General features: G+C 43.9%; 1 protein-coding gene across 40 annotated transcripts in view; it reads right to left on the bottom strand.

The window, feature by feature from the left end:
- ANK3 (ankyrin 3) overlaps positions 1–13023 on the bottom strand; it is a 336323-nt gene that overhangs the window by 103560 nt on the left and 219740 nt on the right. For 39 of the 40 annotated variants that reach the window (XM_083614373.1, XM_083614364.1, XM_083614400.1 and 36 more), the window contains 7 exons: positions 10025–10123; positions 6949–7146; positions 5322–5420; positions 4250–4348; positions 2355–2453; positions 833–1030; positions 528–626 (listed from right to left, as the gene is read on the bottom strand). In XM_083614373.1, the coding sequence (XP_083470499.1) occupies positions 528–626; positions 833–1030; positions 2355–2453; positions 4250–4348; positions 5322–5420; positions 6949–7146; positions 10025–10123 (891 nt within the window). Of the gene's footprint in view, positions 1–527; positions 627–832; positions 1031–1411; positions 1555–2354; positions 2454–4249; positions 4349–5321; positions 5421–6948; positions 7147–10024; positions 10124–13023 lie in introns of those variants that run through there. The other variant, XM_083614381.1, reaches the window with a different exon arrangement.

The following is a 13023-nucleotide window of genomic DNA, read 5'->3' as shown; positions in this document are numbered from 1 at the left end:
GTGCGTAAATTTGAATGCTCTGAAATCTTTAAGACTAGCCCATCAAAGAGAATGCTTCTATAGTTTGGCCTCCTCTTTGATCTGATGGTTTTCTCTGTGTAGGAAGTAATTTTAAGCTGGGAAAGTGTTCAGCCATGCAATTGAACCCACTCCAATGCATGTATTCTGAAGTTGTGCAGTCCATGAAAGCTTGTCTCGAATGGGTTGCAGAATTCTAATTCCATGTAAATGTTTTAAACATTCTGTGCACAACCACTGATATAACCCCTAGTAGAAACTGGACCCAGGCCACCATATTATAGATTTTTTTTGGGGGGGGGAGGGAAAACCATCCAGAAACCACCACTCCAGCTCAGGGAGAATCCAAGACTGATGCTACAATAACTCAGAGATGCATAGGAAAGTTGCAAATATCCAAGAAATATCTGCTGCTGTTCCTGCTACTGATAGTCAGTTTTGGCTAACCATGGGAAGATCAGGACTGGGTATATTCTGCAGAAGCAGGGAGTGACTCTTGCCTGCCTCACCTTTCCAGCAGCATCTGGAGATGCATTCTTCTGAAGCAAGAGGTTGGCTACTTCAATTTTGCCGTACTTGGCTGCCACATGTAGAGGAGTAAATCCTTTCTGTAAGAGAAGCATTTCCATCAGCAATTCCCTTTTACCTCAGGGCCTTTCCCCTCCCAGACAGGGCATTTGCACACTTGGCTGATCTATACCAGATACATTTGCAGGGCTGTGGTTCTATGCAAGGGCAGAAGAGAAGATGGCACTGGCCACGACGTTCGACAATAGCCAATTTTATTAGATGGTGACACGTAAAGTTCCCTTACCTTGGTAGTTATGCTTAAGGATGCGCCGTGATCCATAAGGACTGATGCTACATCTTCATGTCCTTCCCGTGCTGAAAGGTGCAACGGTGTATACCCTGAAGTTGTGGGGGCGTTGGGAGACGCTCCTTGCTGTAACAGCTGCTGCACTATGTCAGCTTTTCCCAGTCGCGCAGAGATGTGCAGCGGTGTTTGGTCATCCTAAACACAAAGGAAAAAGGAGCCACATACAGGGAGTTCAACACTTGCACATACGTATTACTAGTAAACGACTTTCATAGTGACCAGTGGCAGTATCTGTACAGTCAGCTTGTATCCTGTAGAGACCCTATGCGGAATGTGGTATGTGCATTATATCAAACGCGACACAGTTCTTGAACATGTTAAACCAGCCTTTCCCAACTGGTGGCCTTCTAGAGGTTGTTGGGCTACAATGTGCATCATCCCTGACCATAGGCCATGGAATTTAGGACTGGAACCGTCTAAGGTTGGAAAAGGCTGTGTTATGAAACCTGCAAAATATACGTATGCAGGCATGCTTTCAATATTAAGACACACATTATTAACACTCCACCTTCCTGCCTCATTTGAGGCACACAAGGCAGTTGAACATATGGAAATGATCCAGTATTTAGAGACACTAATTCTAAGGCAGAAGGCGCCTATAGATACGCAGGTCAGCAGAGCTGTCCAGGACAGCTACATTCCCCAAGTCAGGCCATCCTAAGGCCAGCCAGGAGGAGCAGAATGTGAAGACTGCCAAGATTCCAGCACCTCAGAAGGGCCCACCCGCCACTGCTATGATGCCTGCCCTGGAACCTGGAGAGACACCCTGGGGCATTGTGAGAAATGAAAATGGAGGTTCCAAGGTGATCACCGTGCTAGAGAGCCACTGTAGTGGTGTGAGTGTTAGGACTAGGATGTGGGAGACCAAGGTTCAAATCCCCACTATGTCATGAATCTCACTTGCGTCAATCGCTGTTGCTGTCATGTTGAAATGGGGGAAGGGAAGAACAGCATGCACCACCTTAAATTCTTTGGCGGACAGATGGGCTATACATACAATAAACATATAAAATAATACATAAAGAGTGCCACTGCCAAGTAAGCCTGCTGGGGCCCACCGGGAGAGGAGGAGACCTATCAGAGGGCACGTTGCTGAGGCCCTCAAACCTGGAGGCAACCTTCCTGATGTTGTCAGAACAACATCTGCTTTCCCTGGGAGCTCTCCCAGTTGTTGCAGAGTCCAACTTTGACCTCCTACTGTTAACTTGGCTGCTGGTTCATTCCTGCTCCAGATTTGCCCTCTTCAGGCTTTGCCCAGCGCTCTGCAGGCTGACACCCCAACCAGAACAGGCCCATGTAGCCCCCACCAAGACCTCACTGTTGTAAATTAGGGTAAACATGTATTGTACTAATTCTACTGAAGCTGACCTTCTGCTCAATGGTGACACCATGCCTTGCTTTGGAGAATCAAGCACATGACTCTTGCAATGCACATCAAGTAGAGAAATAGTCCGCTTACCTTGGCTTTAGCTTCTACCTGAGCTCCATTCTGGACTAAATATCGAACAACTTCCGACTGGCCAGCTCTGGCAGCCATATGGAGTGCTGTCTCTCCCCGCTATTAATGGAAAATTAATGCCAGAGAGTCAAAGGCTAGTAATAATAATAATAACCCATCCCATAAGGTAAAAAGCAAACAGAAATATTTTAATCAACAAATGAAAAAAAAAAAGCTTTACATTCTACTCATAAACCATCAGCCCATGAATACTTTCAAGGGGCTGACTGGGAGCAGAATGCAAAACCCAATCAATATTTGACCTCCGGCTCTGGCCCCACCAAAGTAATTTATTCCAGCCATTGATTTTCCAGCTGTTAAAGCACACGAGTGTTTTGTTCTGTGTTAAAGGAAATAATGCCCTTTTAAAAATGCAAAGCTACATCGGCAATGTAAACACAACACTGTGTTAAATGACCATTCAGAGTTGGTGAAACATGTACAATTATGCCAAGACTGATCATGTATGCAGAAGATACGAACATTTTATTCTTTTGTGTGACTTTCTGCTGTTATATTCCAGTGGCCCTAGATTTTGCTCTAAGCAGGGAATCACTTTGCTGGGCAGTTGAAAATAAATCAATAATAATATAAAGAACTGCAGAGCTTCACGAGCTTTCACTGAAAGATGTGTCGCCAGGGAAACAACAAGAACAGCAAAAACTTTGATTTGAAGGAAGCGCCTTTCTAAACCTTTTGCAATCCACTGACTCTTTTAAAAGCAAGCATTTTTTATAGCACAGATGGTGCTGCATGGGCGTCTATAATTTAAGATGGTTTTATGGAGCAAACTGCCACGGCAATGCTCTACTGCAGCAAAGCCTCGCCTCTCATGCATCAGACTTTGCAAAGAACAGACAGTGCCAAACTGTAGTAAAAGAAGAAGAAGAAGAAAAGTGTTATTGTGTATGCGTGTGCTTTTTGAAGCCTGCTTCTGTCACTTTGGCACAAATGCATCTAGAACAGCTCCATTTATAAAACACACACACACAAAAACCCCACTCTTCCACAAAGCCTCTGGGTGCATGGAGGTACTCCAGGGCGGCTGTGGCCAAAAACAGGCAATATGTCCTGACAATCTGCTGCAATCTGCTAGCAACCTCAGCAGCGCCTGCCTCAAATTGGGAAAAGGCCCTGGTCTTCTGGGGTTATGGCATTCAAGGAGTCAAGTGCACTTTTCAGAAATCAAACACTAAGCAATAATAAATGAACTCCTGCTCTTTCCAGTGCAAAGAAGGAGATAAAGATGAAAACAAATTTCAGTAAGAACAGAGAGGGGGCGACTCTTCAACAAGCCTTTAAGCTATCCTCCTAACACAGAGAAGGGGGAATTCAAAGCTGTTGTTGTTGTTGTTCACATTCATCAGAGCATTGGCAGTAAATGAGAGATACAATAATTCAATAAAACATCGCCCATGGGATAGGCACATATGAAGTTTGGCTCCACGTGATAGGGCCAAGTTTGCAGGGCATATCCCGAAAAACAAGAATCTCAATGAAAGTTTGGTCACTTTACTCTTTGATATGTCCAGTACAGAAATGCGAGGAGTGAACAGCCCATGTGGCTTGACAGGGATAAATAAATACTGTGGGGCAGGATTTTTTTTCATCCAGAACTCGACAGAACTCAGTTCCAGGACCTCTCAGGTGGGCACCATTGCCATTATAAGAGAACAAGGGAGGTGTTCATGGTGAGTTCTGGCACCACTTTTTCTAGAAAAATAGCACTGCTGTGGGGAACAGAAGCAGCAGCTCAAACTCTAGACTTGAAAAAGTCTAGAAAAAGGTATGAGGATGGTGTGAACGCACTACAAGTCAGATATTCTCCTTGGCTGATAATGAACATTGGTGCTCACCACATTGGTTGTGTTGGGCGATGCTCCATGATGCATCAGCTGTGAAACAATATTTACATGTCCCATGAAGGCAGCAACATGGATCGGAGTCAGACCCGACTAGAAAATGGAAAGAAGCAGAAAAATGACCGAGGTTTGAGGTTAGTGGCATAGAATGAGCTACAATGAAAAAGAGTTGCCTGGACCTTGGCAGTGAAGGTGAATTGTGAGTTGTACATGGCAGCTATAAAAGGATGCCTATTCAGCACAAAGCTTGCTATTCTCAGTCTTGGGTTCCCAGATGTTGTTGGACTACAACTCCCATCATCCACAGCCAGAAGGGGCAGTAATCAGGGATGGTGGGAGTGGTAGTCCAATGACATCTGAGAACCCAAGGTTGGGAAAGGCTGCTTTAATCGCTACCCCACACTTGCTCTCACAGCAACATTTTAGATTGACATTTTTGACAATCACTGAAGCATTGAAGGAACATTGTGCTATCTAAAGCCTGTAATGTAAATCAGGGCTGGAAATCTGTGGCCCTCCAAATGTTGTTGGATACTTCCACCAGTTCCAGTCTGCTTAGCCAATGATCAGGGATTATGGGTCTTCCAATAAGTGGAACCTGGCCAGAATGGAAGAAGTCACCAAGCATGTGTTGTGGCCCTAGCATACCTCTCTCCCATGCAGGAGGCTATTGCCACCCCAAAAAATCTGCCGCTCAAGGCATATGCCCCCCTCTCCCACACCCCTTGATCTAGGCCTGAATCTAGGGACACTTATTAGTTCAGTAGGCCAAAGATCACCACATCTCAACTTAGTTATACACCTAAGAACACAGAATCCCTCTGCAATGTTGTGGGATTCCACAGAGACACACCATGTGGGTTTTTCAGCATATATGGAAGTGTGGAAAGGATTCCCTTACAGCAGAGAAGTTTAGAAACAATTAGCATATGGAAACCTCAACTGAAACAGTAGGATAGGGGTCCCTGCTTTGATTTCGAATCTTCCTCCTGTTCTCATCTCTTAAGTCAATGGACTTGCTTGTTTACAGAAAACGTAACAGCATGTGCAGTCAAAGATACCTTACCTCAGTGACAGCTTGGATAGATGCTCCATGTTTCAGCAAAAGTTCCATCACTTTAATTCTGTTCTTTTTGCAGGCAATGTGGAGAGGTGTGAAACCATTCTGTAAAATTGAGAAAAGGACTTTTCACAGACAGCTAGACAAATGTTATTGACAAAACACTTCTTCTCTGAATTATATGCACTGCACTATGCTTCCCATCCCCTTGTGATATTCCATGGCTGCTAATTTTTGTTTCACACATATATATATATATAGAGAGAGAGAGAGAGAGAGGATTTTGCTGGATGAAATGCTAATGACTAGTATGCTTTGGGGGGATAAATAGTATTTGCACATACAGTAAAGTGCAAAGCTAAGCTGCCATTTCATTGTGAGTGAAGCAGCGAGAAGAAGCAAGAAAACAAGCTATCCTGAACATCAAAGGTACAGTCCTATTCACAGCATCTGCTTGAATGTCGATGACAACCTGTATACATATCAAAGTGGCATCATAGGATTATTTTAAAAACAGCTGACAGAATTGGGCCTCCAATCTCATCAGCATCAGCTACCTTTCCAACAGGAGTAAAAGATACCATATGCTTTCATAACATATGGTCAGGGCTACTGCCTCTTCTAGTTGAGTCAAAACAGGCAGTTCAGTTCATTGCTATACTTGAGTTGAATTCTTTCACTTCTTTTTTTTATTACTGTTATCATTCAGGGTAAATATCATGAAGAGAGAGAAAACAGAACAGAACCAAGCATTTCCCCTTTTCCTGAAACCTGAGATCTTTCAACGTGAGTTGCTAAGGGCGAAGGGTTGTGTGGAGACCTGTGCTGTTTCCAAAGAATGATGTGGGGATATGCTTACAGAAAAGACATATATTTTGGGGAAATTGTTTGTCATTTGCGGAAGTCATTATAACCAACGCATCTCCCTCTAATCCATGTGCAGTCTTGTGTTTATTTCCCAGTTTAATACTTGCTTTGCAGACATCAGAAACATTTTGAACCCAAAGCATCCTTTCCCCCCCTTCCCTTCCACCATTTGAAAGGCCAGTGATCTGAATCTGTTTCCAAAGATATAATCTGAATTTCTCCCACACTGATTGCCGATGGCAGTTAAAGGCTGCATAATAAACCCTTTTCTCTCCAACTGATAGCAAGCCATAAAAAAATGTGTGCGCGCGCACACACACGCACCCTGATTAAATTTTCAGTAGTATTGATAAAGGGAGCTTTATCCAATTTTCTTTTGCCTAACATAATACAGACACAAGATGTGCATTAATGGCACAAGAAACACATTCATGAGAACTTCATACTAAAACCCAGTGCTTTTTTTTCTTAAAAAAATATGTTTAGGGGTACTCTCATTTTGAATCAAGAAAACCATGATTTTATTGTTCAAATCGGGAAAAATAAATACAGTAAATGGACAAAAGTACAAAGATTCACAAAATGTTTAGGGGCTTGCGTACCACTGCGCACCCCAAGAAAAAAGCACTGCTAAAACCTATTTTATTGAGCCCTGTGAGCAATGGCAGCTGTTCCCCCTGAATTTGAGACTCCCAAATACCAAGCATAAACATGCTGATATATATATACGCTAGTGACGAATAGTTAGCCTGCTGTGCGTACTCACCAGTGCTTTGGCATTAGGATTAGCTTTCTTGTCCAACAAAACTTTTGCAACTTTGTAGTGGCCACAGTGGGCGGCAACATGCAGCGCCGTCAGATAGTCGTTAGTGACATCATCCACAGGCACATTGTGCTCAATGAGAAGCTGGACACAGTTGAGGTGGTCCCCTTGCGTCGCCATGTGCAATGGAGACAAGCCATTCTGGGGAAAGAAGAGCAGGCGGAGAAGAGCAGAATAATAAGATGCACAACTTTAAAACAAGGAGGCCACTTCTGACAGAGGAGTGTTTACAAGCTAGCTTTACAAGCTTTTGGGATTTATAGGGGGACCTCTAAGGATAACGTAAATGAGGAAGCAGACAGACAACTCCGCTGCTACTGCACCTGAACCAAGCAGGAATTCCATGGGAATCTAAAAGTAACCCGAGGGAAGGCCAATAAAAAGTAAGGGGAGAGGGAAAGGAGTGGTAGAACCACTTTAACACTTCATCCAAGCCCTTTTCACAACATGAGGGCAGAGAAGGCAACACCTCCCCCAATTTGCTAACTGTAGTAAGGAAATCAGTACCATGGCATTCAAAATTATCCCCCCTCAAAGCAAAACCTTCAAGTTGCGGATAAAGGCATCCACGAGGTTGTTGTTGGCATCTGAGAGACATTGAGAGACAATGAAGTGCACCTCATCTCTGGGGCGCAAGACTGGCCTACCCAGAGGCCAAGACCCCACCCCCTGGCCTCACTGATGTGATCCAAAGGATAACAGAGCAATATGTTTGACACCAGCTTGGCTGCAGGAGGCTTACAAGGTGCCATCCAACTGCCCAAGGGACTCCCGTTTGGATTTGTGAGGTGTTTACTCCATAGCCTTTTCTTCTCCTGAAGATATCTCACAAAGTAGTCAGGTGTGGATTTTCCCTCAGGGTTTACTCCTGAAGCCTTTCTCACAAAGGAACATAGCCAAAGGAGCAACCAGCTACTGGTTTAGGACCAGTGTTTTCCTTTTCCTAGATAAGCTCCCCTTCCAGGTTGACCAGCCCCACCTGCCCCTCATCCATGAAGTGAAGGCAGTGAATTGACACATGTTGCTGGTGGACCCCCAGAAAAGTGGCATCTTAATTGTGCAAGCTCTAGCGCAGTTAAAGTGAGTAGACAAAACAATGCACAGATAAATTCCTCATTTCCATGAGTTTATTCTGCTGTGCATCATTTATTATAACTCATAAGTGAAACACAACATCTGTTCAAGCCTAGTTGGGTGACCCTTGGGTGAGAGCCAATGTGGTGTGATCGTTCAGAGTGTCAGGAGTAGGTCTGGATAGGCTCAGGTCCAAATTCCCATAAAGCCATGGGACTCGGTTGCTGTCTTCCAGTTTAACTTACCTCTCAGGATTTTTGTGAGAATAAAATGGGGAGAACCAGTTATGCAGCCTTGAGCTCCATAGCAGAATGGATGGATATAGTTTTAATCAATCAACTCTCACAAACAGCAGGTGAGGAGGTAAATCTGTGTCTGGGCTATACCATTTCAGACTGCAGATGGAGGCTTACATCACTCCATACAAAAACATTCCTATGCACAGAAAATGAGCATGCAAGGGAGAAAACAAGAACAGAAGCTTCTCCCTTTATATCCAGTTTTTGGTTGACATAGGGGAGTATTCAGTCATGAGAGCCCTCACCTGCCATGTGAAGTGCTATACGCTAAGAACATGTTTGGTTCCTCCCCTGGTGCGTATGAGAACTTGAGTTTCAGCTATTAGATTTTCAATAATTTCCATATGCTTATTTGAAAATCAAGAAAGAAAGCTGACCTCGTTTTGCAAGATTCATCCTTTTTTTAGATAAAAAGATTTTTAAAATTATTAGAAAAACAAATGAACCAGTGCTGGTTGGGTCTCTCTGTCTCCCTCTCCCTCTCCCTGTATAAAACACACCATAGCTCTGTGCCATGGGAAATGGCTCATTAATGCCATTCTCAAGATCTTCTGCCTTCCAGTTTTCCACACAAACCTAGTCAAAATTAACATATCAGAGAGAGAAAATGACAGAGATGAAGGGGGCTTCCGACAGCAGAACTTCATGTTGGTGGTTTGTTTCTGTTTTTTTACATTTATCTTTAATGTGAAGCTTGAGTTTCCCTCTGTAGGAGAGCAGGTGCATCTGTATTATAGCGGAGGAGTCACTTTGCTGGAGAGTTATATAATCTCTTTTATAGGCCAGCTTATTTTCACAGCCCTCGCACAAAAATGCAACTTCAAATTCAGAAATGCTGGGCCCCCTTTCCCCCCCAGGTTGGGAAGCTCAACCGGGGATTGAATACTAGGAAAAGCTGTTTTTCAACCTTAAGTGGGCTTTGGAAAAGGTGAAGGGCACAAGGTCTTGCACCTTCGGATTCAAGAAATTGACTTGTCAAGAAAAAATCATAGCAATTCACTCATGCCATAAAGTGAAGATTAAACTCCCCAGAAGGGTACCCGAACTAACAGCATCTATGAAGCAATGGGGACTAAAGACCAACAGGTGCTTTCAGAAGTGAGGCTATGGATTCATTTAAGATCAGAAGGTTCCACTACTGAACGTCAGTGCAGTACGGAAAACAGGGTAGTGCCATTTTAAAAATTCAAATGCATAGTCCAGTCAATGCAGATGTTCATTTATTATTTACAGGCACAGGAAATGTAAAGCCTCGTTAATAAAAATTACATATGAAAATGGCCTGCCTGTACCTGTGGGAAAATGCAGACTTGAGAGGGATGAGCAGGAAAGAGAATGGGTGCAACCTGAGGCTGAGATTCAAAGAGCTACCGTAGACATGCCCGGGGACTTGAGATTTTCTCTGTCTTTGCACTGTTGGTACCCAATTCCACAGCACAAGCTGCTTTTGAAAGCACCGCTGCTCTTTTCAAAGCCAGTCCAACAAGCCACTTGGATTGGGGAGGTGGGTAGGGGGTCTGTTTACCAGACTCAAGCACAAATGTGTCTTCAGCAAGTGGAACTAGCTGCACAGTTAGGAAGCTAGGAAACTCCTTCCTGCTGAGTCAGACCATCTATCATTCTCCAAATCCCAAGCTCCACATTACCTTTGTTTTCGAAAGGATTGGGGCACCTCGGTCGAGCAGCATCCGCACAACCTGTTCGTGGCCACTTCGTGCCCCGCAGTGGAGAGGTGTCAGCCCGTCCTGTTGAATAAGGAAGTCACAACACATTATTTTGGAGGGGCATAAATGAAGGATGCAAGCCAGCACATTTAAACTGTTCTGGGATACCCCCAAAGGGGGTTGGAGGAAATCTTCACCAATTTATGTTACATTTTCAATGTATTTCCTCCGTAATGGAGAAGGACACAGAAAAGCACTGTTGCTTATTTCCATTCCACACACAACTGTACTATTTCCAGAGAAGTAGCCAGGTTAGTCTGTCCCAGGCAAGAAACGCAGAGAGCCTTGTGGTACCTTGAAGACTAGCAAACAGTAGCAATTGATCTGATGGGGTAGCACCTCTTGGCAGGGGGTGGGGGGCACTGCCACCTTCCAGGGTGGGTTAATACTGGTGAGGTTGAGGCTGGGCTCCATAGCACCCTGACATCACCACCTCCTTCCCAGCACTGCAATGGCACCCTGCCTACTTGGCCACCCCTGCCAACACAGTAGTGACATTGATTTGCAAGGTTTTGTGGACCATAGTCCAATTCATCAGACGCGTTCTTCCCCCCTCCCTGTCCCCGCTGCTGCCACACAGGTAGAATAAACAGCAAGACCAGGAGGGAAAAAAATGCCAAAAAAAGTACATAGGGTGTAAATAGTGCATCATTAGCAGAGGTTATTCACAAACAGTTGAGTTGAAAACAGATGTCCTGGTGAGCCAATTAATAAACATAGTTTGACCAAAAAACAACAACACCATGTTCCAAATCAACACAACAGCGATCGCACTGAAAATCTTGATAAATTGTAATTCTGAGGTTCACAGAATTCACAGAACAGAGTCTTTCTCTCCGTGTCTCTTACGTGCAGGGGCACACATAAATGTGCTGTGCTGTACACAGCCATTTCAAGTGCCATTAAGGCAGCTACCTATCCATATCAGATTTACCTCACGTTTATTCACATCTTTGCTTCCTTGGCACTTCTCACATTGTTCCTGTAGGCCGGGGTGTCAGCTAACGTCAATTTAGTTAGGATGACTCAGGCAGATTGTGACCTAGCGTGCTTACACTGTTTCACTTCGTAAATATATAGGCTGAGGCAGATTTTACCTATTTGCCTGGGTTTTGCTCATAAAACTGAATGCCGTGTTTCCCCATTGTATTGTTCAATGTTTGCGCAATACGTTCAGTCAACAAACAAAACTTAAAATCTAGTCTCTTATTGCACCCAGAGATTCAGTGCTCCGGTCTGTATGACCATATCTCAGCTTAATAAGCAAATTTATTCACCTTCACATGCAGCCTCTTTATTCCTCCCTTGGCAGCATGAGAAATCCAATTAACCATCGCTCCCCATTTCATTAAAACTGGGAAGTTACGGTTACCAGGTTCAGTGAAAGCTAAGATATATGCTTGCTGTGGTTTGCTGTTGGTTAAATACCCTGGCTTGTTCCAAAGCTGGTAACCATAGTTTCCTAAGTTCGGAGAAAATAGGAAACTATGGTTTCTTAAAGACCTCCTCCTTTGGATTGGTCACATTACAAGTGGAGGAGCTAAGGGGATGTGAGTGCTAGGAAATGGCTCATCTACATCTCGGTCTACTAAGCTGAAATATGATTATTTATCTTTTTATTTCATAAAAATTTATATACCGCCTGAATGTAGGAAAAAACCTCAAAGCAGTTTACAAAATGATCATCCAAACAAATCCTGTGTGTGAAAGGATTGACGCAAGATTTTAAAACCATTTAAGTACCCACCAGAACAGAATTAAAGCCCCACTGCTATAACAATGAGGAGAAAATGATATTCAAGAATGCCAGCAACCCAGCAGCTATAAACAAGATCTGTGTAACATGTAATTTAGGTGCCACTTTATCCCTCTTATTTATTTACACAATGTCAATCACCTTCTTTCCAAGCACTTTACGGTTGTGCATTCAAAAAGGCGTTGATGCACTCTGAGCACATAGTGTGCTCATATTAAATCTGTCGTGGTACATTGGGGAAACATCTTTTAGGTTGGAAATTACAGTGTCATTCCTTCCTAATTGTTCATCTTGTTCACTGAGACTGCATCCTCTATTAACTTTTTTTTTATTCTTATTCTTAGGACTGACCTGAAGCCACAGTCATGCCCAAAATGCCTCTGTGAAAACTTTAGATTATCAGATTATTTGACAACAAGTTAATTCTGGATCTGAGCTGGCTTTATCAGAAAATATGGTATGGGGCACATGGGTAAACCAAGACCACATCTTTGGAATTTCATAATTTAGTTGAAATGTCATTTGCAGACAGCAAACAAAACAAGGTGGACTTTGGTAAAGGTTTGTACCACAGTCTTCTGTGCAAGGCCAAAACTTGGTGCCCCCAAATGGATCTTCCCAATTATGGACCTTCTCAATTTTGTGCCCCCTTGGCTCAACTCCCTGTGCAGGGGAACTGTCGGCACTGCCCCTAATCTGGTGCTGCAAACCAACACAACTCCTTGTGAACTTTGAGTTCTAAGAGGCAGGTCTCCTCAAGCAGAAAGTTGCAAGGAAGGCACAATCCCCAGCCCTCAGACCCATTTTTGCCTTTGTGGGGACAGAAAGCAGAGCACACTATTATTTCTTTTTGCTCTTGTAAGGGAGATCATTCCACCACCTAAGAGCCACCACAGAGAAGAACCTCTCACATGCTACTTCCCCTCAAACCACAGGCTGTGGCAGGACTGCCAACAGGACCTCCCCAGCCACAACAAAGGCGGCATTTTTTCATCTCCGCCGAGCTAAGCAGTTGGTCCCTTATCTCTCTCACCCTGATCTCACCACTGTGATCCATGCGACGGTCACCTCCAGGCTTGATTATTGTAACTCACTCTACATGGGGCTGCCCTTGAAACTGACCCAGAAACTCCAGCGGGTGCAGAATGCCGCGGCGAGACTCCTC

This window comes from Podarcis filfolensis (genome assembly GCF_964270895.1).
Source record: "Podarcis filfolensis genome assembly, chromosome: 5".
NCBI lineage: Eukaryota > Metazoa > Chordata > Lepidosauria > Squamata > Lacertidae > Podarcis > Podarcis filfolensis.
Note: the sequence above shows the minus strand (reverse complement) of the source record. Positions and strands in the feature narration are given on the sequence as shown.